At 41.1% G+C, this 23959-nt stretch overlaps 1 protein-coding gene and 1 long non-coding RNA gene across 2 annotated transcripts; one reads left to right on the forward strand and one right to left on the reverse strand.

Annotated features, from left to right (window-relative positions):
- Positions 1-11: 11 nt before the first annotated feature.
- Positions 12-16996, reverse strand: GPNMB (glycoprotein nmb). The gene is made up of 11 exons (XM_061370327.1): positions 16783-16996; positions 11216-11365; positions 10373-10516; positions 8940-9119; positions 7703-7861; positions 6945-7253; positions 5409-5531; positions 4594-4696; positions 3488-3693; positions 1202-1289; positions 12-445 (listed from the first exon to the last, which is right to left on the reverse strand). The coding sequence occupies exons 1-11, from the start codon at positions 16850-16852 to the stop codon at positions 292-294; spliced, it is 1686 nt and encodes a 561-aa protein (XP_061226311.1). The 5' UTR covers positions 16853-16996; the 3' UTR covers positions 12-291.
- Positions 2978-21037, forward strand: LOC133221444 (uncharacterized). Its single transcript, XR_009728004.1, has 3 exons — positions 2978-3084; positions 3427-3513; positions 18503-21037. It is a non-coding gene; the product is annotated as an uncharacterized LOC133221444 (long non-coding RNA).
- Positions 21038-23959: the final 2922 nt, after the last annotated feature.

A 23959-nucleotide genomic window follows, 5' to 3' on the forward strand; every position in this document is an offset into this window, starting at 1 on the left:
GCAGCTAATTAACCTAGAAGTAAGAAAACCCAGATAAAGGGTATGGCGTGAATCAGAACACTCTATCCTAGATCACAAGCAAGAACAGCAAGTACTCAAAACTATATCCTTATTTTCTGCAAAGGACTATTTTAGTGTTTCTAACTGCACCAAGCCCCCAGAAGTTAACATTCCATCTATATGTGCTTTCACCTTACCCCTGTTTTTATAATAACAATAAGAAAAAAAAACATCAAAGTACAGTTCAGGTATGAGTTATATATGTAACCTAACCAGTGTTAGACTAAAGGTTTAAACAATGCCTGGTTTGCTTTTCAGCAGAGGATTTTTCTCAGTGCTACTAGGGAAGAAAATTGCTTTGAAATTGCTGAAGTAAGCAGTTAGTCCCTCATGGTTGTCTGCTTGTCCTGTGCTTCTCTCAATAGGCTTGTATTGCTTGTACCTCCTGCAAGGAATGTGCACAGTTAGTTGCTGAAAGATGTTTAAATGAAAATCCACATTTAGCATGTGACCAGTATATAAGAGACTCGTGTATTATGACAGACAGATTCTCTCTTCTCCTTCGCTTTTCAAACCCATCTAATAGTTAAGTCTGCGGTGGTGACTAAGGCTTGGTTAATGAGCAGGCTCTCTTGCTCTGTGGAGGTGTTTCTTTCTCACACTGACTGCAAAGGGTGAGTCTTGATGCAGTCTTAGTTTCATGAGAAACATCCAAGCTCATGATGCAGGAACATGTGCTTTTGTTAACTACTTCCCCATGCCCGGCACCCTTTCCCCAAAGAATTTGTCAATTTAATGAAGAATTTTGATGATTAGTTCTTGATCTGTCAGTCATTAACAAAGACTTCTAAGAGCTTTAAAGCTAAATTAGACTTCTGTTTGCTAGGTCTTACTGCATATATGCATCACATCGTGCAGTTTGAGTTTGCTTACTGCTTACATGCAGTTCCCAGGCCTCCTAGTATTACTGTTTGAGCTTATGAGCACAGAATGTGATTTCCTGTGGAAGTCTTGAATATTTGCATATTTTCCAATGGTTTTGTGGCTTAATCCAATAATCTCATTTTCTTGAATATTTACCATAATATTTGTGAAAAGAAACAAAAATATAGCTAATGCAAATTTGTTAGTTTTGTTAATCTAAACTAATATTTTTGACAGTTCCTTGAACTGTTTTTAATACCAGAAACTAGCAACTTACTTGTAAAGGACAAAAGCCCCAATGGTGGCCAATACTGCCAGCACACCGAGAAAGATGAAGACACCTTCTGTTTTTCCTGACGATGATCCTAGAGTTCAGAAAGTAGTTTGATTAAAAATGAGCCTGTTTTTTACAGCGAAATAAATAAAAGCAATGTTTTCTTTACAAAATCTGATTGCTGTACAGACTGAAGTACACTTAATACTTCTAACATGCTAAACATTGGAGGTCAGTGACTTTGGCAGGAGGTGGTGCTTTCACAGCCTAATCAGTTTAATCCTGACTTCTGCCAGTGTGAGTTAGGCTTTGCCAGTTTTCCCATATGAGCTGAGACACATGGCTCCCCTTCCAGCATGGAAGGCAACAGAGAGTCTTGTTGGCACCTCATGAAGTGAGGTTGATTTGCTCCTTACCAGTGCTAGGCTAGGGAAGCATTTACACTGAGAGTATGGGAGATGCAGTCTTTTCATGAGCTTTAATGTTAGAATCAGCTTCAGTTTTCTCTTAGAGGTGATGACCAGGGGAAAGGGGATAAAAAACGGGTTTCTTAAATGTTACTGTTTGTTGCAGTTCCATATGCTAAGATGGCAGAGTGTGGCTGAGAGCTTTACGGACTTAAGCTTACTTACCTTATCCAAGAGCTGAGGGCTCTGCTTTTTTAAAGTGCTCATTTCAGGAACTGAACTTAGAGCTCTGCCAGTTATTGAACTCTACTCTCTGATTTGTCATCAACCATTTCACCCCACATCTACTCCTAATTGCATCATATCTGATGGAAGAAGCCAAGTCATTACAAGTATTTTTTAAGTTCTGCTAAATATCTTGATTTTCCAGTCCACAGACTGTACCTTTATTGAATTTACAATCTGGTTTACACAATATTTTAGCTGAGACTTTGGCAAAAGGGATTTACCTTATTTTATTAATAAGGTAGGTTCTTGGACTAGTTTTCAAAGCAACACATACTGATGGGATGGGTCTAAATCATAGGACTTCAACTCATTCAATAGCAGCTTAAGCAAGTTAAGTGCGGATGTTTTGTGCAATGCCTGTGTAACCCAGGCACAGTCATGCCAAATTTCAAGGGCCAGATGTTTAGGCACCAAATACTCAAGCACCAGATAATGGGATTTCCGGAAATTCGTAAATACTTGCTTTCTCTTGAACTGAGTGGAAAATTGTGGCACATGAGAAATGTTTGCAAATATTAGATGGGCTCCCTCAGAAGATTACTCTAATCAGCAACCTCTCTTAGGTCCTAATTCTGCTTTGATTATAGCAGAAGCCCCAAAGTGCAACTTAGCTTTACCCTCTGGAGGAAACCTAGGAAGACCAGCCTTGTTAGGCTAAAGTTAGCTTCTGTGAATACAGTTCTGAAAAATCCTGCTGCATGCTGATTGTCATCTGTAGGAGCTGGAATGCATTTATAGGTCAGGCAATCACAAATTGATTTTGGTACAACTAAATTTATACCTAGATTAAATAAAATCAGCCAAAACTACTGTGGCAAAGGGTCAGTTCCTTGGCTGATAGTATTTAAAGGGTTCAGAAGAGGGACTAGGACATTGCAGTGGGAGGTCAGGAGGGGAATGGAGTGTGAGCAGAGAGACAGCATGATCATTTAGACTTCTGACTGAGGCTGAGTTTGATACCTGATTCTGTTAAAGACTGCTTGGATAATCATGAGCAAGACATAGTGATACTCATCCAACCAAAGGGAAACCTCCTGTTCTGAAATAGTTACCCTGGGCAGACTGTACATGGTCTTTCCAGAGCCTGATTCATCTTTTCCTTGTGTAGAAATAGAAACCTGGTCAAGGTTAACGGGCTACACAGAGTACCCAAGGCAGCCAGCTCAGCTACAGACTTTGATTCCATCTCAAGTGAGCTGAATTCCTCACTGTTTCTCTTATTTCTCCATGTGTGGAGTAAGCTGACTGGCATGTCCCTACCTGCTTTTCTGCCCAACAGAATTATTCGGTGGAAAAATAAGTTATGGCTTAAGAACTGTTTATAGTCTGTGATACTGAAGGATTTGTATAATTACTGTACTCATTGGATTGTAAACATCAATGAAGCCAAGTTCTAATATCTAAAATTCCCATAGGGAAATAATTGTGTCTTTTTCTTTGCATGGACTCTCACAAAAGCTGGTGCAGTCTCAGCTAAGGCCTCCAAGCATAATAAAACCCCCATATAAATTCCTGTGCTCTTTTCCCCTGCAGGGAAATAACCACCAGGAGAAGCTATTCACAGATGACCCACAACTGCGCTGTGTGAACTCACCTCCATTTACAGAAATCAGCGCGCTGGTAAGGGCTTGACTTGTGTCATCCCCCAAGGTGATATTTATACAGTATGTTCCAGGTTCCTCAAAAGTTCTCCTGATGGTGAGTAAGCATTCATCAGTGATGGTGACGGGGTTGCATACCACAGACTTGGACACCTGACACGTGGGGTCAGAAACTACTGTGCAGACATCTGTGGGGAGACTGGGAGGGGAAGAGAGAAGAACACATTACATCCATGGAGTGACCTTAGCCCAGTTTATAGACACATTGCACTCATGCCCCAGTTTCATACTGGTGTATTTTTACTGAAATCAGTGGCACTCTAGTGATTTAAGAGTGTTTTATTAATATATTATGTATTTATTTTATACATACCTGTACATTGTATATATATACATATCTGTGGATTTTCTATAAAATGCATATATGCAATCTATAAAATCATCTGTTTGATTTACATATCATTTAACATTTTATAGAGATTACCTGCCTCAAAACAGTTTATATAGTATGTTACCTTTAATACACATCATTAAGAAAGGAATGCAGATTCTTATATATAGTATCATGTGCCAAAAAAGTGAACGCTAACTTATGAGTGGTTCATTGTTATCCAGTTGCATTACCAAGATGATTCTTGTACTTCTCAGTCCTCTCAAGAATAATCCCCTTCTAGGAGCTAGGAATATTAGTGCAATGTTTTCCTATCCAAGAAATTGCTTGGACACATCCGTTTACTCTAAGTGTCAAAAAATCATAGACAGAAAGAAAGGGTTTCCTTCCAATTTCAGTAGACTGCTTCACATTTTCCAGTAAGTGCTGAAATCTTGTCTTGGCCAAGAAATCACAGAATTTTTTCTCTCTGCTATCTAGTTCTGGGCTCTTTTTACTGAGGCTTGACATTTGTTCTGAATCCTAAAAGCCTGGCAGTAAACCTTATTGTCATAGTTTACAAATGAGACTTGCATTATCTTTAGTTCCAGTCAAGAAATAGAAACACTGCAGTTCCCAGCTTTTGTTCATGCAGCTGTATCTAAGCACAGACTGTGTTCCAGCACCTAATTAAAGAGGGAAGACTGGCAGTTTCATTCACACACTTACCTCCCTTGGCAGGTAACAACAAAGTCAACCAGTGAGTTTTCAGCTTGAGTTTCTGTCATCTGGATGCTCATCATCTGTATAATATTTACCTCAAGGATTCCCTCTGGGAGAGGAAGCAGATGTCAGTGGTAGAACACATGACAAGCTCTGAAGTCTGTATATACGGAGCCTCAAGTGCTTGGCTGATACTTGGTTCAGGTCTTGTTTTCCATAGGTTTCTCCCTCACTTAGCACTCCTCTTGAGCAGTTTGAAAGCTGAGGGATTTTCCAGTGCTTTCGCTCTGGGGCTGCTCCTTTCTGCTCTATTTTATTTTTCCATTATTATTATTATTTAGTTATTTATTTTACTGAGTCACTTCCCTGTCCCACTATCTGTGACTTTTGTTCATGCGAAGGTCAATTCAACTTTATGTCACTCCCACCAGGCTAGTATGTTCCAGGTGTGGCAGGTTCAGAAGCTGATTATATAGAAAGTAGTGGTATGGTGCACATCACCTCCAGCCTGAGTGCCTGGACACACCATATGTAGCATAGAGGGAGCCATCAGCAGGCATCCAGACCAGTGCCTGGCTTTGTATCTCTGAAATCAAGGGTCTATAATCTCTGCCATCAGGTCTTGGCAGAGCGTGTAAAGAAACCAAAGTCAAACAGTTAGCTCTCTGTGCATTAATCTCTTAAAATGTCAGCTATGTCCAGAGAAGGATCTTATTGTGGGTCTTGAGTATTTGATAAAATTGAGCCTAAATAAATATTATTTCTACCATACATTGTTGTTAACCCCATTCTTCCGCTCAGGTGTTGACCCATGTCCTTACCTACGACAGAGATACCACTTCTGTAGTATCCATTTCTGTAAATATGGCAACCTTCATCTGGATTGTCTTCCATTGACTCGATAGTGGTAGAATAGTCTGCATTAGAAGCTGCTCCAGCAATTACTGTTGAGTTAAAGGAGAAAGAATAGATATACAGCTTTAGAACAAGTTCTACTTAGAGGTATTCTGATCATGGCCATATGTCTCAACTGTATTCATTACCTAGGTCATTAGTCACTTTGGTTTGCAGCTGTGCAGTCACATATGTGTCTGTATGGGATCACAGTAATCAGCCTTAAAGAAAACACATGTGCCCAGCTGTAGAGCCTTGAGGTGGCCTGGGTAGCCTCACTCTAAAAGCCACCTTGCTAGTGAGCCATCTCTGTGAAATAAAAGTGAGACTGCACGGTTCCATATAATTAAACTCTTCTTTAAAATTCCCAAATCAATTACAGAAGAAATCCAAAGGCCAATAAAGGGTTTTAAATGCTCTTTTTAAAAGAAGGCATTTCCTTATTGCTCTATGTTACAGCTAGTGGAGAAATGAAGGGGGGAAGTGGTGAAAATTATATCTTTGCATTCATTTTTCATTCTCACTCAGCATTTTGGTAAAAGCACATGTTAAAATTCTGAAATTTGAAAAATATAGCCACATTTACAATTGAATAGTATTATAATTACCCAGGCTGAAACTGCTGGCCTTTTGCAAACCTTAAAACCACTGAGATGATAACCCAACGCTGAACATAATGAAAGTTATTTTGAAATGTGATAGTGCATAAATTTAAAGTGGAAAAGCAGTTCTGGGATAATGCTACATGGAAATCCCATATTTTGGAATATGAGTAAGTTTATTTTCTAGTTTAATCCAATCTCATTTAGTTTTGGGTGGATGTTAATACAAACCAGGAAAGAACTGGTTAGAAGAGTGTTCTGAAATACCTCTTTCTCACTTAAAACTTACATCTTACCTCAGAGGATGACGCTGAGTAGGCAAGGTTAAAACCACTAGAGGATATAAAAACAAATCTGTATGTACTGCATGTCCACGTGAAGACCATATATGCTGTCACTGTGGTGGTAGAACTGGATGTGTGATGTGGTAAATGTATAAGCGATGGCTACCATAGAATCATAGAAGGGTTTCGTAGAATCATTGAATGGTTTGGGTTGGAAAGGACCTTAAGATCATCCAGTTCCAACCCCCCTGCCATGGGCAGGGATGCCTCACACTAGACCATGTCACCCAAGGTTCTGTCCAACCTGGCCTTGAACACTGAAAGGGATGGAGCATTTACCTCTTCTTTGGGCAATCCGTTCCAGTGCCAATCGTTTCTCAGCCTTTCAGCTAAGATCAAGTGTAGTGTAGAGTTTATGCTTATTGATTCTCTCTCTAAACCGATTTATAGAGGGTTTGCAGAGCTTTGCAGCTCTTTCATTGATGAAAGTAAAACTTCTAATGATATGAACCTAGAATATCAGAATTCAGAGTTTTATCATAACTTTGAATATCATCGCTGTTCGATAAACTCTTACCTGCTGAGGTGGGCAGTGGTGCAGTGGGTGTCACTGGCTTACAAGGTACAGGTATAATGGCCTGGACAGTTAAATTTGGAGTGAAGTTTCCTTGCAGAGTATAGGTATGAGACACCACGGGACTGCTGGCTACAAATAAACCACTTCCATCTCCAAAGTTCCACTTGTAGGAGATGGCAGAATTATTCAGATAGTAGCTGGGATCATGGATCTTCACATCAAATGTGATTGGCGAGTCTTTGATAAAAATGGAGTCTGAGATGTTGCGGTCATGTTTTTGGAACATACTCACAGATAGTGGAATTTTGTCTGGAGTGGGGGAAAAAAAGGAAGTAAATAGTTAAAGCATACATACCTGGCTGCAAACAACAAACAGCAGCCCTGAACAGCAACAGTCAGAATGTGAGACATGAATATCTTTAACATGGGTTTCTACTTTAATTTGGTTTACTGATCTGAGGAGTGAATGTCAGTAGGAAACAGTTACCCAGAAACAAATGAAGAATCCCAGGGATCTGTGGAAGATTGCATTTCCTCTCATAAATAATTTTTCATTACAAAGTAGAGGTGTCACAACGGAGCTAGATACAAAGGTCAATTACACTACTAAAGGCAATTTACCAGAGATTCCACTTTCATATTAAAAGCCTTTCTCAGGCCAATGCCTTCTTTTTGTGCCAGATAATGCTTGTGCTGAATTCTTTTAACACCTAAACAATACCCCAATATTTTATTGCCTTTTATTCCGGCACACTCACCTGTCACAACATAAATGGCACTTGCTCTTGCAATTGGAACGTATGATGAGTGCCCTCTCCTGTAAATGGATACTGCCATCACGTGTTTGCCAAGAGTGATATTTGCTGTGTTGACTGAAAACATTGCTGAAGATCGTCCAGTTCTCTCATAGTACTGACCTGAAACACAACATGAAGTTTTCTCCTTCAGCCAAGCTACAAGTTGTCTTAAGAGAAACAATATATCTGTGAATCTTGGATTGTCTAACACAAAATGAATAGTTTAGAATTGTGTTTCAGTTACTTGGCAGGTGGTTTTGGAGGACTGAATAGTTTTGCAATGTGTTTACTCCCATTATATATGTGGGTTTTTTGAAGGTGTCAGAAAGAAGCCCCAAATTTCACTAATCTAAGAAAAATTAGCACCTGCATCTTTCCAAAGCAATTTTGTTACATTAAGTCATTAGGATTATGTAGTGGATGTTGTTACCTCTTAGGCACTTTTAAGTGATCTTGTGTTTGCACTTTCAGTGTAGCAAGAATATATAATACCTCTTTCTTCATACCCTAGAGCCCTTTGTGTATGTTTTCTTATTTGTCTTTGTAACAGCTCTTGGGGTAGGTATTACCTCTACCTAAAATTTGGGACATCATTTTTGTTACTACTTGTGCTGCTACTGATGATAATACTGATTTAGCCAAGCTAACTTAGGATACTAAGATTTAGTTTGTAGCCAATGGCAGGAATAGCCCAACAGTTACATTCTCAGGAGTTGGAAACGCTGAAAATTGGCATCTGCAACCAAATCAGTACCACACAGTCAGTGGCAGTTTTCAGCTATCCAGAGGCAAGAAGTGCTTCACCATTTAACCAATCTGAAGATACACAGCGCTATGGTCTCTCTTAAAGGTAAGGATCTGAAGTGGCAGTGAGCTGTCAACAAATCATCTGGCTGACCTGCTCAGACCCTCTGTTTTCCTAGGAAAGGATCTTTGGGTACTACTGAAATTACTTTTCTTCAGTGGTAGTACTGTGAATGCAGATTTAAAGAGAACCTCCTGGTAATCCATGATTTCCAGACAAAGCAGCTGATGGCCTCTCTGGAATGTGGTGAATGAATTTGGGAACTTCACTTAAGAGTGTGAAATCCTTTTCAAAGGACTTCTAATAACATACTGGACAAATGAGCTACAGAATGCAGGATGAATATAAGCTTTGCAGCACCAGCCAAACCAAGGGATGTGTTACGGTACTAACCAAACGTGTGAAACACGTAGACAAAGTTCCTTCTCCTCCAGCCAGGATAATGAGGGAAAGGTCTCCCATCTGGGAATACATTATGGCTGTGGTTGCTTGTGCAGTTTTCCCAGCCACAGTTGTCAATCCATTCAGTCCAGTTGTAGACATAGACTTGCTGATCCTGGGAAACTGGAAAATCTAAGTGTAGAAATAGGACATGAAAGTGTGCAGAAAGGCAGGGAGCAGGAGCCAGACACCCTAGTTTATGGCAGTTACTGCACTTAACAGGTTTTAAACATTCAGTGTTTGTAAAGCTGTGCTTTGTTTTTTAATGTAAACACACCATTATTCTGGCTTGGCATTATTTTATTTAGAAGCTTAGAAAGACTTTAATGTCGCGTGGGCCAGACAGTTTGAAACTCCTTGCCCAAAACTTGCTGTTGACTACACAGGATGCTACCATTTCACTGGAGTTAATGGGGCTACCTGAACCTTTGGCAAGCAGAATCTAAAATGGTGAATAGCAATAGCAGCCGTGGAAGTGCTGTGAGGAAGTGACTTTGTTTTGCTAGAGAAGTGTTCTATGGCACCTTTAAATAACTCAGACACGACTTCCAGTTCCTTTCTTAATAATGAGAAGGCAGTTTCTTTCCCCAAACAGCACAACAGATCTTAAGTAGAGAATGGATGTCAGCTGTTAACAAAACATTAGGCAATCAAAAAGTAGAACTCAGGCTGACAAAAAAAGTTGCTGACATGCCTTGAAATGGAAATTGTTTTGATCTGTAAAACAATTTGTTGAACATTTATGAATTCAGAGGAGAAAAAGTGCAGCAGCCTGTTCTGCTCTAGATCTGGAAGCTTCAAACATTGGGATTATGATAGTTTTTTTGCTCTGTGTGATGGTAAATAAGCTGAAAAAGGTGATTCTCTGATGAAAAGATTGCTTGATTTTTAAATTCTGTCTTTTCATTTTTGTTTTTGAATCTTAAAATGTGGGAATGTGAGATTTACTCTTTCCAAAGGGTTTTTCAAGATGCAGATAATGGTTAGTGTGTTCTACAATTCCCAACTGGGAAAAAATGAATAAACCAGCTGTATAAATTGACAGCTTTATAAATTTTGGAGAACACAGTGTGACTGTGCAACCTTGTGACTCAATTGAAGAGCAGTAACAGCTTTGTTAGGAAGCAAAATTAGTATCACTGGTTTGTGAAGGCAAATCTTCAATTAGTTGGTCATTATATATAGTGGGTACAGAACAGTAAACATACCATAGCAACCTTCTGAGGAGAGAACCTGGTGTAGCACAGGTTACACACGAGTGTAGTTACCAGTTAAAAGCACCAGGGCATGTCATAGGATGTACCTGTGATGTTTTCAAGGATTCATGACCTGATCACATCAGCAAAGTCAGACACATGCAGTGTGGGGAGATTGCAGTTACCTACCCTGGGTACAGTTTCTCTCATATACTATGTTGCCATCATTATCTTCTTTCTGGCACTTGGGAAACTGGAGAGTCACAACAAAAGTCACGTTGGATCCTACCAGTGCTGGGCTGTCAGTGTCCAATTTGACTGTCACCCTTCCACCTGTAGAAAAGAAAATTGGTCTTCACTGCAGTAAAAGATGCATCGGAGCAGCAGCTACCTGCAGCTGTGCACTATTCACATTAGAAGCGCTTTATTGCGTCCTCTGTTTCTAAGGGGGGTTATGCTTCTAAGTCACTTGCACTCTTATCTAAGCCCCAACTTAGAATAATCAGAGGAACTCATCATTTCTCTCCACATCATTTAGTGGTCTGTCACCAATTTCCTTCTGAGAGCTAAGAATATGGGTTTATACCCATAGGGGTCAAAGGAGAATATTTTTGTTTCTCCCCAGAGATATAGCCTTTAGACCTCAGCTCAGACCAGGTGATGATAAAGAGGGTCTTCACCAAAGTCATCAAGCTAAAGCCCACAGTGCCATACCAAGGTAGCAGTTGAAGCTACCAGTCCTCTAGGGCATATTTCAAGTAATGGATTGTCCTAGAGCCATCAATACTTCATAAATATTAATGTCTGAGGCTATGAGTCATGGGAAGTCATTTCCTGTAACAACTCACTGTTCTGCTTCCTCAGAAAATGCCCTGGGAATGGTATCAGACCTAATTGTCTCTAATTTGCTGTTCCTCACAGCGGTGATGGATATTGCTCCAGTGAAAAAGCTTTATAGCACCTGCGTACTTGAGTGAGGTGGATTTTCTGGCCAATTTTCTCAGTGTCTTTGAAATGCATGTGTGCAATCACCTTTCCAGCAGTCCTTCCATCTGGGATCTCCTTCTTTCCAGAAAGGATAAAGCTTTTCATTCCATTTATTTTGATCACTAGACCAGCCTTGTAGCTTCCTGTAGGATGTGACAGGAGAAGTACTTCCCTGGCTCAGCACATCTTGAAACCCTGGAGAAAGAAATGAACATGCCATATAATAGCATTTTCCCTACCACTCTAAAAGGCATTGCTCTTATGCTGAACAGCTTTCCTATTATGACTATATTCTTGTTCTGATTAGAAAACTCTTCACCAGAGAAAGTTACAGTTTTATCATTGCAGCTATAAATACATCAACTATAACCAACATAAAGACTATTCCAAAACATTGTTAGACTGACACGTTTTTCCTTGCACTATTGCAAGCTTTCCAGAGAAAGAATAAAAAGGTCTAAAACGTTTTGATCATATCAGAGCAATTTTTTGTATGGGTGGACATAACCCTGCAACAATCAGGCTGGTTGTACAGATACTGCTTGATTGGTGATGGCTTTGTGCTTGCCTGGTAATGCTATGAGTAAAACGCTAACAGGATAAATTCACTCAGTGTCTGAGTTATGCTCTAGTGGAAGTTATGCCAGGAATTAACTTTGACCCATTGAAGCTGCTTTGGTGAGTTGGCTGGGTGGTTGGGTGGGAGGGTTGGAATCAATTGTAACAGAAGCTGATATTCCCAGAAAAGGAAATTTAGAGCTGAATAGTAAATTCAATGTGTTTATAATACAACAACAAAAACATATTAACTTCATGCCTATTACTTTAAAATGGCTCAGATATTAAATCACTTTAATAACCTCTTCTCATATTACTACAAATGACGGGCTCAAGCTTTTCCCAGGCCTTCTAGGATCCCTCTTTCTGTCACAAAGTACACATAATGAAAAGCAAAGTAAATAGCCAAGTAACCTGTAGGAACACGTCAACAACTGTGGGATGCCATAAAAAGATGTTCCTAAGTAGGCTCATAGGCAGAGTCCCATGAATGCCTGGAGGCTTTAAACAGCTCTGTCATGTTAATCAAGTAACTGCTGGGCGTGCCATTCAGTCACAACATCAAGGGATTTCTGCTTTTCATGGCTTCATTTTAAAGGCAGCTGATGCTGAATGCTGCTGAGGTTTATACCCAAGTACAACAAAGAGCTGGATCACTTCAAGGAAAATGCAGAGACCTGTATGAAGGGCAAGAATATCCCTGTCGCTGTAACATAACTGGCTGTGCTGGAATTCCTCCGAGTTTTGGGAAAGGCACAGAGCAGGTGTAGCCTGTCTAAGCACAGTCTTTGTGGGCATGTGACTCCTACTTTGACTGTGAGGGAGAACCAGAGAAACAGCACTGCAGAGGAGCTGCTTCCTCGTGATGTTTCATTGCCCAGTGAAATTTCTGTTGGGCAGGAAGCACACCCCTTGGCCAGCCTCATCTCAATGGTCACTCTGAACTGATGCTGGTAGCTCTCTCCCGAAGGACTGAAAGGTTCAAGGAAGAGAACAGATTTTGCATGCAGACATACTCTCCCACGGTCTTTTACCCTACAGGAACACTCCACAGTCTCACTTAAACCACTTGATTGAGTTTTTCTTCCAGATTTAATATACTGATGTGAGCAAAGCATAAAGCATCATGACTGGTATTTACTTAATGGCCTGTATCACATGCTGTATTGTTTTCAGTCTTGGTCAAAAGGTAATGTTGTCCTTCAGAAACTTTTGTCAGGAAAAATCAGATTAGTGACTATAAAGGTGTTTCACAAAGGCTTGTCAAGTTCAATTACATTTTAGGTCCTTAAATTAATGTGCCATCTCATTTGAAAGTAAGTGACTGGGGACTTTTCCTGATTTCTTTTTCCTGTTCTCTTTGATTTTTTACCTAAAATTTAATAAATAAAATGTTTTGGCTTTGTCAGATCAAAACATTTCAATGATTGTTTTCTTCCCAAATGCTTGATTCATCAACAAGAGCTGGAGCACTTTTAATTTTATAAATGCTTTTAATTTTGAATCTTCAATAACAAGCCTTGAATTCATAAGTCATTTTCTTGTCCAGCTTTGGTAATAATTGTGGTCACTGCTCCTAAATCACAAGCTCCTCAGGCATTTCTGTGCCTCCCTGATGTGCTTTGTTTATTTCAATCGAATATAAAACGTTTTACAAGCTTCAGGACAAGACAATGACATTTTTTCAGATGAGCAAAGACTTCAGCACTGGTTTCTCCAACACATGGAGCTGAAGATTTTCAGTTGCTGAATTTAAAGGACCAAAGGCTTTAATGTATTTCTCCTTTAACAATGAAAACCACTCAAGAACAGATGTTGGTCATAACCAAAATTAGAGCAATTCACTTCAAAATTGAGAGGCTAATATTACACTCAAAGGAATTGATTACTGTAATAGTGTTGGTGAGGTGATCATAGGAGAAAAGATCTTTCTTACATTCTGATTGACTTTCTTCCTTCTCATTCTGGTTTTCATTTTGGTGAAAAATGTAGCAAAGACAAGAAGTTCAGCATTTCATGTGATAGTGTGTTAGCCATGACAGAGAGAACAAAAGCCAGTGCTGTAACAACAGCAACAAAAAGATGACCCAGCTAAAGAAGTTGAAAGTGTATTATAAGTCAAAAGGCTGATATGGCTCAGCTAAGATGACAGAAAATAATATGAGCTTTCTAAAGTTATGTATAGAAACATAATAAAGCAGGACAATTTGAGGAACAACTTAAAAACCATCAAACTTGCTAATTATCTTTTTCTCAAATACAAAAGTAGTGGAGAGCTTGCCAGGAAGTCTGTAGGGGCAAAGGATGATGTAGATACAAAAGAAGCATTCAGGGATTATAAAGGGATATCATGAAAGTTAAGTATATTAGTTTAAATTTTCATTCACAGAAGAGGAGTGTAAGAGGTTTCGGTGCTAGAATTTTTCTTTGTAATGGTGGAGAATCTCAAAATGAAGTGTTGGCACAAAAGAAAAGTAAAATGATAGAGCAAACCAAAATAATGAAGAAATTGGCTAGATAGGATGGCTCACAAAGTATGGACGCTATTCAAGAGTGAAATAAACGACCTCACTTGGAGTACTGTATACAGTTCTGGTGTCCTCAACATAAAAAGGACATGGATCTGTTGGAACAAGTCCAGAGGAGGACCACAAGAATGATCAGGGGACTGGAGCACCTCCCATATGAAGAGCGGCTAAGAAAGTTGGGGCTGTTCAGCCTGGAGAAGAGAAGGCTGCATGGAGACCTCATAGCAGCCTTCCAGTATCTGAAGGGGGCATATAGGGGTGCTGGGGATGGACTCTTCGTTAGAGACTGTAGTGATAGGACAAGGGGTAATGGGTTAAAACTTAAACAGGGGAAGTTTAGATTGGATGTAAGGAGGAAATTCTTTCCTGTTAGGGTGGTGAGGCACTGGAATGGGTTTCCCAGGGAAGCTGTGAATGCTCCATCCCTGGCAATGTTCAAGGCCAGGTTGCACGAGGCCTTGGGTGATATGGTTTAGAGCGAGGTGTCCCTGCCCATGGCAGGGGGGTTGAAACTTGATGATCTTAAGGTCCTTTCCAACCCTAACTGTTCTATGATTCTATGATTAACCGTAGCATGTTAACATCTTGTTTCAAAACTGCTTTAGTGGCCAAGAAACAAAAGTTGGCAAATGTGATGGCAGTGTTTAAAAACACGTCCAGGGAAGATTTAGAGGATTACAAAAAGTTTGAGGCTCAAATTGGAGAAGCTTGTAAAAACAGCAGTGAGGAACAGAATTAGCAGATACAGTGCATTAATTTGATATGCCATGAGAGCAGTGCATTCCTCACAAATGGATTCGGGTTACGCTGAGGGAGCCAGAGAGCATGGGAGCAGGGCTGACCTGCTTGTTATTGTCTGCTTGAGTTCCAGACAGCATTTGGTGAAGTCTTGCAGTAAAGGCACATAAAGGGTCTGTGTTACCATGGAGTAAGAATGGAGGAATTCACATGAATAAATAATTGATTAAGATATATGAGCCAGAAGTTATGAATGAGTGTCCAGTTTTCTCAATTGCTGAAATAATTTTTAATGTTTATAATCTGGAAAACAGATCTAAGCTGCTGAAGAGAGCATCTGAAACTAGTAGAGGGGAGGACTTAAGAGGCTCAATGACTCAAGAATAAAGCTGCACGAAATTCAGCATAGTTAAATGTAACTGACAGAATGAGGGGCCCTGAACTAGCTACTGCTACTCAGAAGCAAGATCTTGTAGCTTTACGGTTTTGAATGCAGTGTTCATTGGTAGCTGTTAAAACTAGGAAAAGGTTAGATAGAGAGCAAAGATGAAATCGTCATTACAGCATTGTAAAATTCCATGTATGTTCATGTCTTGAATACTGTACGCTGCTGTGTTCTCTGCAGATCAAGCAGGGTATAAGGAAACTGAGAAAGTTCAGAGATAGGTGGTGAGGATGCTACAAAGGGTTAGAATTGTTTCTATATGAGGAACAGCTAAATGAACTGTGTCTTGAGCCTGGAGAAGGGGTGACAGAGCAGAATACAAAGCCAGAATGATGAACACCATGGAGGCAGGAGCAATTTGTTGCTATTTCTGGAAGTACAGAAGTTAAGGAGAATCAAATGAAAGCAGCAGGTTACAGGTTCTAAGCACACAAAGGGTATTTCTTCACATAAGGCACACTTAAGGTGTGAAATTTCTTGCTGGCAGCGTATTGTGTGTGTCAAAAATTTACACAGTTGTAATCAAAACCCAAGTGCATGAATGGGTGGAAGAAAAGTCCAGGAAAAACTGTTAAATACAATAACTCTGCATCTGACAGAGGCACTTCTGGTGCTGGGAAGGTGTCCCGAGTAAATGCCAGTATACGCTTGCCTGATTATACACCTATTACTGTGTCCCATTGGAAAGAGTTACAAGGCTAGATGGACCCTCAGCTGGACCTCAGCTTTTAACTTCTTCACTTCCCTTACTGTAGATTCTGTAATTTAAGCCTAAAATCCCATTTCTGGGATCCCAGCCCTGATCTCAGGACCTCAACCTGAGGCTCGAGGCAAGCTGGGAGCCCAGAAAAAAGCAAAGGACTGTGCCTGCTCACCATGGCTTTAGGATTTAATTCCTCAACTGGGCTCCCCGAGTTTGGGGATCCACAGGTCAGGGCATCCCAGTGGGGAGCACTGCCTCTGACCTGGCTTCTCCCAGCCACAGCTGAGCTGAGCAAACTGGGAGAAGTCCATTCTACATGTGCCTTTCTAGCCATGCTTCAGCTGGGGAGCTACCGCTAGAAATGTGTTTAGGTGAGCCAACGCTTAGCTCCGGTAAGCACTGTATATCTGTGGAGATCAGGGAATCAATAACTAAACAGCTCTTGGAGTATTCTTCCAGCTCAAGTGACATTTCTACCCAGAGCCAGGCAACCCAACTGGAGCTAGATGTCACCTCCTGCTTCCCAAGCACACCTCTAGCAACCACTGCACCTGCACGGAGCAGCCATTCTTACTGCCCTGGCTCAGGACATTGAACCCAGAGGGGCAGGGAGAGGGGACAGGGTGAAGGAGGCACTCACGTGTGGCAGCAGCACACAGCATCGCTTCAGCCAGGAGCAGGAATCCAAGGTGTCGGCGAGCAACGCTCATGGTGCTGGAGCCCCTGCGTCAGCTCAGGGGAGCAGAGAGTGCCCGGTGTCTGCACACGGTAACTCCTCCGGTCCCCACTGAGAAGTGAGAGTGAAGTTTCCCCACTGCTTTGCTCTCCAATTAAATGAAGGGCCCCAGGACTCATCATGTGATGGAATTAAGCAGAGATGCATGATTTTGTATTCAGCTTCTTTCGGCTCATGTGCTTATGACTCACTCCTTTTGCTTTCAGCATTCCCTGGGATTTCTGAGAGACCTGTTTGGAGACACACCATTTACCTTGCAGGCATTTTTATACTGGTTTTGCACTATGATCAATTTTTGTACTTAATTTGTTTTTAAATTAGGAACACTTATTTCCAGAAATCCAAATTAACTCTTGCCCCAGCTTGATTTGCAAGCATTACAGCAACAGCTTACTGCATTTGCTGGACCCATCACTACTTACCCTTGTGTCTCTTCCCACATCCTGGGCAACAGCTGTAGACTAAATGGAGATGGGCCAATTCTAACACATCTCTGGCCTTGGCTCCTGATGAGAGTTGATTGTAAAGGAAAATGTTATTTAAACATTTAGTGGGCACTGTTTAACAACAGCTGCACAATATAATGTGTGAGGTGCGATCACAGACCATATGTAGTGATGGCCACTCAATATCTAGCTCGCAAGTTGCTATGACCTAACACAGACAAGTACTTCATTGTATTGACTTCATGGTGTGCTGAGATTACAAAGCAGACTTTGGTGCCCTAGCTAGTAACAAGGTACAACCAATGGCTCAAGAGGAATAGCATAATACAGGCAGATTTGCAAACACTTAATGGCTCAAATTCAGGTTCCCCATGCTTCACCAGCCCAGGTGTTCTCTTGCAGGCAGTGCAGCAACTCAATTTTGTGCAGCCCTGGCAACCTTGTGAGGTTTCATGCTTCTGTTTGCAGCAAAGAACAAGCTTTGGTGAGACAACATGGCACAGAAACAAGTATGGAGTTCAGTAATGTTTTCAGTGTTTTCAGTGATGCACTGGCAAGTGAGACATTGGCTAGCCAGAAAGCAACAAGTTGGTCAACACTAAAACAGTTTTGTTGTGGGAGGGCCAGTGGAAGTCTCTAAGTCCAAGTCACAATGCAATGAAGACATTGCCCAGCGGAAGGAGGTTTCAGAACTGAGACTACTCACTATTTTTAGGTTTATTTGTTCTTAGTCCCTTCCATTTTTCTAGAATTTGCTATTAATTAGCTGATTTTGTCACTACCCAGAGCAGCCAGCCAGCATTTCTCTCAGTAACTCAGGCTCTGATGTACACTCCTGTGCATCTTACGTACATAGACTTCGTGCTTCAGCACCCTCCTGGCTGCAGCCAGTCTTCCCTCATCTGCCAGCCAAGGAAAAGGGTGAAGGCAATAGCCTTAGGGATACCAGGCTTGTTTGAACTAAGTCCTCATTATCTGGCAGAAAGGAGAGGGAGCATAAATCAAAGTCTGTGACTGATTATGCAAAAAAAACCCGAGTGCAGCGTCCTCATGTGATTGTTGCTTTTTTTGTTATTCAATCAACTGCATTCCCAGTTGACATGTCAGGTTTCTAAACCATTCACAATTATTTTTTAAACCATGTAGGACATTAACTTCTTGCGCTCCTTTGTTTCCAGGTTGTTGATCCTAGAAGCGAAAAGTGACCTTCAGTGTGCTTCAGCACTGGGGGCCTGATCCAAAGTCTGCTGTAGAGAAAAGAGGTTTGAATGCCCATTCCCAACAGGGTTTTGAGGACCTCCAGAGGAAAACTGCTCACAACAAATGCCTGTTAATTAAAAACAAAAAGATTATCAGCCTAAAAACAATAACGTTGGTTAGGATGGAATTCTTTGCCATGTCATTTGAGACATGAAATTGTTACTTGAAGCACTGAGTGACACTCTCAATAAGGGCCAGCTGGTGGAAATTACTAAACATGTTGTAAATAGAGTTCGGGGGAACTGAGGATCAGGCCTGTGGTTAGAGGAATCAAAACCCACCCGGGCTGGGGTAATGACTAAAAGGTGGCCTTGCTGTGACACTCCTGTCCTTCCCTTCTCCCTCCTTGGCTCGTGTGCCTTAGACTACACATTCCCGAAGGGCTGACACAGGAAATGGTTGGATCCGCTTGTGCTGTGGCTGCAGCAGACACTGTCAGCAAGGAAAGAGGGGAGGAGAATGTCAGATAAGAAGGGAAGAAAGAGGAAGGAGAAACAGAGTTGTAAAAGGAGTGAAGAATAAAAAAGCCAAGGAAAAGTACGAGAAGGAAAGGCTGAAGGTACCATCTGAAAACTGAGCTGATTTCTCCAAGTGTCTCAGCTGTAGCTATGAAAATGAGTCCACCTGAAACACTGAGGAGTTGCTTCAAATTGGTTGATCATCACCAGCTCTTAAATTAACTTTACAGTTTTTACATCATTATTCTTGGTCCCTGAGAAACAGCTTTGCAGATAAAGCAACTGGACTGAATTGTGCAGCTGTAAAAGAGAAAAGATTTAAATTATAGCCTAAATATTCTCCCAGCACAGAAGAACACATTCAGAGAGATTTAGGGCTTAATCTGACAAAGAAGTGGGTGGGTAGGAGGTGCTTGGTACTTCACAGCTTTAGCACCTCAGTTATTAAAACTCACTGAGGAGATATACATCTCTGCTACCTGAAGGCCTGTCAGATGACAGGGTGTGAACACATCATGTGTACCTGCATGTCTAGACTGTGACAGAGCTGGCACGCTCACACTGCTATCACACCACCATCGACACAAGTACAGGAATTGTTAATCACTGCTCACAGGAACCTTAAAATCAAGGGGATAAAAAAAAGGGGATTTGAAGGATGAACTTGGCTTTTGGCCAAACCAGCAAAGGAAAACGAGACAATCTTGTTCTGGCAACCATCTACTTTAAGTAAATGCTGTCTGCCATTACCAGTGGTCTCTTGAGGGAGCTCTGCTTGAGGCTGAACAAATCCTTTTCTGGGAAGAAATCATCTGTATCTCTCATCACACGGGGCATTGGCCATCAGCTGACTGAACTGAACATGTAAACAAAGCTGTGCTGGCAGTCAGGAGTCTTTCTTCTTATACAGGGGAAAAAAAGCTCTACAAAAGCTCATAATCCATTTATGGCACCATCCAGGTCAGTTTGTCACTGAAAAATGAATTAACCCTGGACAATCAGGCTTCTAGTAACTCGAGCATCTTCATTTTTTTTGCTTTTGTGGTAGCTGAAGGCAGGCATTTTACCATTTTTTTATGGGACAATACTTCCTTGCAGTCACACTTCTCCAAAGTCCTGTGCTGGCGCTGATGTTTTCCAAACTTAGTACTTGACCACAGCATAGGATCACAGCGTGACCACAGCATGAGGAGCAGCTGAAGGAACTGCGGTTATTGAGCCAGACTGAAAGGAGGCTGAGGGGAGACCTCACCTCTCTCTACAACTACAAGAAAGGAGGTTGTACTGAGGTGAATGTTAGTCTGTTCTCACAAGCAGCAAGTACTAGGATGAGAGGAAATGTCCTCGAATTGCACCAGTGGATGTTTACATTGGATACTAGGAAAAATTTCATCACCAGAAAGGTTGTCAAGCACTGGAACAGGCTGCCCTGAGAAGGGGTTGAGTCACCATCCCTGGAGGTATCTAAGACGTGTAGCTGTGGCACTTAAGGACATGCTTTAGTGGTGGACTTGGCGTTGCTAGGTTAACGGTTGGACTCAAAAGCCATTTTTGGCCTGAATTTCCTCTGTAGGGAAGGGTCAGATGAGCACGCCAGCTCTCCACCTCTTCAGGAGTGCCTCTCTGTTGGTCTATCCCTATGAATGCTAAACTCACAACACAGTCCCAGCCATGTGTGTGACAGTGCCCCGAAACTCCTCATGAAAGCAGCTTGTGGGGAAGGGAGGGGAACCCGAGAAATCCTCTGCAGTGCTTTGACATCAGCAATCCTCACAAGAGCTCAGCCTTAAGATACAGACCCACAGAGGACCCCAGTCCAATCATCCAACACAGGTGGAGTGGTCTTTTCTGCCCATGGGAGTTCTTACTAATCTGTGCAGATGACCAGCAGCTGAAGACAAGACATGATGACAGATACTGACCCTCTAGACTGCATCACACATCTGGTTTTAAAGGTGTGTGAACAAAGTGAGTTTATTTGATGTCTCCAGGCAGGTTTGTGGAGTTTTTTGACTATGCTGTCAGTGCAAGGAGGAGCATATCTATCCTGGTAGTCCCAGCGCACTGCTGCCTTAGCCCATGGTCTCCTAAAGACCCCTGTGAGCTTCTGTCTTGCTCTGTGTGCACCTCAGCTGACCCACTTTTGGTTTGGAAGCTGCCACTCTTCCTTTACAAAGTCTGGACATTGGGTTTACTGTATTACTTTTCTCATGCTGATTTGATGAACTGTTAGCTACATGGTTTATATTCAAAATGATTCATCAAGGCCCAGTCCTCATCCAATCAACAGAGCAGATAATTGCTGTGAAAGTGCATGAATATGACTGTGTGAGACCCATATTTTATATCATATTATAATGAAATCCATTCAGGCCTCCCTATTGCTCAGAGAGGATTTAGAAGACAGATTTTGTATCACTTGGCTTAAGAGAGAGCAACCAAATCATTGCTGAAAAGCTCTGCTTTCTCTAAAGACATTAATTGCTATTTTGGCTAAGAAAAATTCCTCAGAAAAAGTAATTCAGGATCAATGTAACCAGCAAAACCCAACTAGAAAGGTGATGGATCAAAGGAAATACACTTAACAAGAACACCTGACTGTGTAGTCATTGGGAGAACAGTGAAGGACACTTAGTCTCACAGTCGATCTGCTCCTTTAAAGCTTTTCTAAGAAACAGTATAAACTGAATGTACTCGGTTGTGCCTTATTCCCTGTATATGCTGTGTTTCAGTTATTATGGGCTGCGGATGAGAGTTCAGCACAGAAGCTCAGTTATTTCACCGTCCAGTGAAATTGCCTTGACTGCTCAAGAAATAACCTCAGCACTTCCCTGAAATAGGAGTCAGAACAAATGAAAATGCTGGCAGCTGAACCTCAGCATAACTTACTCTTTAATGTGTTAACAGCAAGAATATGGGCAAAATCCTGCTTTCTTTTTTTTTTTTTTTGACTGTAGTCCCACTGATTCACAGCATTAATTCAGACAGTAACCTTTTCTTCAGTGGCTAGACCCAGCAGTGAACATACAGGCAATGGAGAGGGGTCAATAAAGATGAATACGTTATGTAGTGACCAGCTTTCTGACTAGAATCCCAGTTAAATAATAACATTTACGGCATAAAAAGAAGGTAAACTCTGAGCAACCAGAGCTGTTGTGTTCCAAGTGATGTATTGCGATCCCACTAGGACTGAAACCCACCTGAATCTTCGTTCTGTGGCTTATTTGAGAGCCTGGAGGTAAACTGAAGGAGAAAGGGCAGGTAGGTTTTGGTTTGGGTTGGGTTTTTCCAGGTTTGCCTGCTGGCACTTGCACAGAGCAGTCACGGCTTGGTGGGACTGTGCATTAACCAGTGAGGCACAGGAGGAGCACTCTGGTTGTGCTGCAACTTGCCCATACCCATGTGCATGCATGCAGCACCACATCAACTCATCTTCAGCTGCTGCAGAGCAGTGATGGCAGGATCAGGCCCTTATGTTGCAATACAGCACTGACAGGACAGGGGAGGAAGACCAGGCCAGTAATGCAGCCCCAGATCAGCATGGGTTACTGCCCCAGAGGGGCTCCTGCTTGCAAAAACATGAACAGGAACTGCTGGTTTTCTTCACTGAGGGAAAAATGTGTTTTTAATGCCTTGTTCCCAAATGCATTACATAATAATCTTTAACAGTTCTGCTCATGTGGGCAAGGAAATATGTAATTACATACATTAAATATATAGGAGTTAGTCTTCTGAGTTTGTTTATAACCTTTATTTATATTCTCTGTGATAGGAACAGTAGATTTGCAGTGATTCTGTTTTAAATCTCCATTGCAATATGGATATTTTATTTCAACTTTCTTTGCCAGTGCTGGAAAACCTAACATGACTTTATTGCGTTACTTTACAAGAACCAAAAAATTGATTTAATACAGCAGCCTACTTGCAATCCCTGGCTTAAGTGACATTCTAAGGGTAAAATCTCTCTGTCTAGCATGTGTAATGCACTGATCATCAGAGCTATGAGCTCTGCATGGGAAGTACTGTATGACTTGATAACAATCATTACAGAAAATGTGTGTGCATCACTTAACAGAAAAATCTGGTTCTTAGAGCTCTAGTTTAAATTCTCTCTCCTAAAAGAGCAAAATAGCTTAACAAATCTTCCCTCAGCCGTGCTGCTCACTTGCAGGTGGTTGCTCGGAGCACTACTGTACATCAGTGGGCTGGGAGAAAGAAAGCAGTTCCGTGCCTAACACCAGGGGTTACATTTTCACTGCAAAAGGTTCAGTTCTGCTGCATATGGAAGGAAGTTGAATAGTTATAAAAAATAATTCAGATCCAATGTAAGATAGTTGCAGTTCTTCTCAGTAAAGGACATTATCATAGAATCACAGCATCATATCCTATTATATCATTATACCCAATTTGAATACTATGAATGTAACCCTGTACTTAAGTGCCTGATATCAAAGTATAAAAGAATGGAATAGTCCTGAAAAGAAAATAAAGAAATGAGAAGCAGAAGTGAAGAGGAAGGAAAAGGATTGTACATTCAGGTCTCTATAAATTCCCACTGATTTGTCATCCTACAGTTGTCATGAGTGGTGTTCAGATAAAGGCAAAAAAATATGGTTTTATGAAATGAGAATAAAAAGATAAAATTAAAATACAGATAATTTGATCTCTTAGTTACCAATTGATCGCTACATTTCCAAGCATCTAGTTCTCCCATTATTACACAATAAAAATTTCAACAACAAAAACTAGTTATTGAATGGAGCTTTGTAGAATGAAAAGTAAAAACATAAAAATTGGCATTTGATTTGCTAAGACATAGATGCCAAGGAAGCTCAAGGTGTAAATCATTATTTACTGACCAGTGTTCTTAACAGTTCAACTTCTGGGGATGTGCTCATAACAAATATAAACTACATT

This window comes from Neopsephotus bourkii, unplaced genomic scaffold (assembly GCF_033783945.1).
Source record: "Neopsephotus bourkii isolate Nb327-2 ecotype Australia unplaced genomic scaffold, CSIRO-AGI_Nbou_v1 NB_1539, whole genome shotgun sequence".
In the NCBI taxonomy this organism is placed as follows: Eukaryota; Metazoa; Chordata; class Aves; order Psittaciformes; family Psittacidae; genus Neopsephotus; species Neopsephotus bourkii.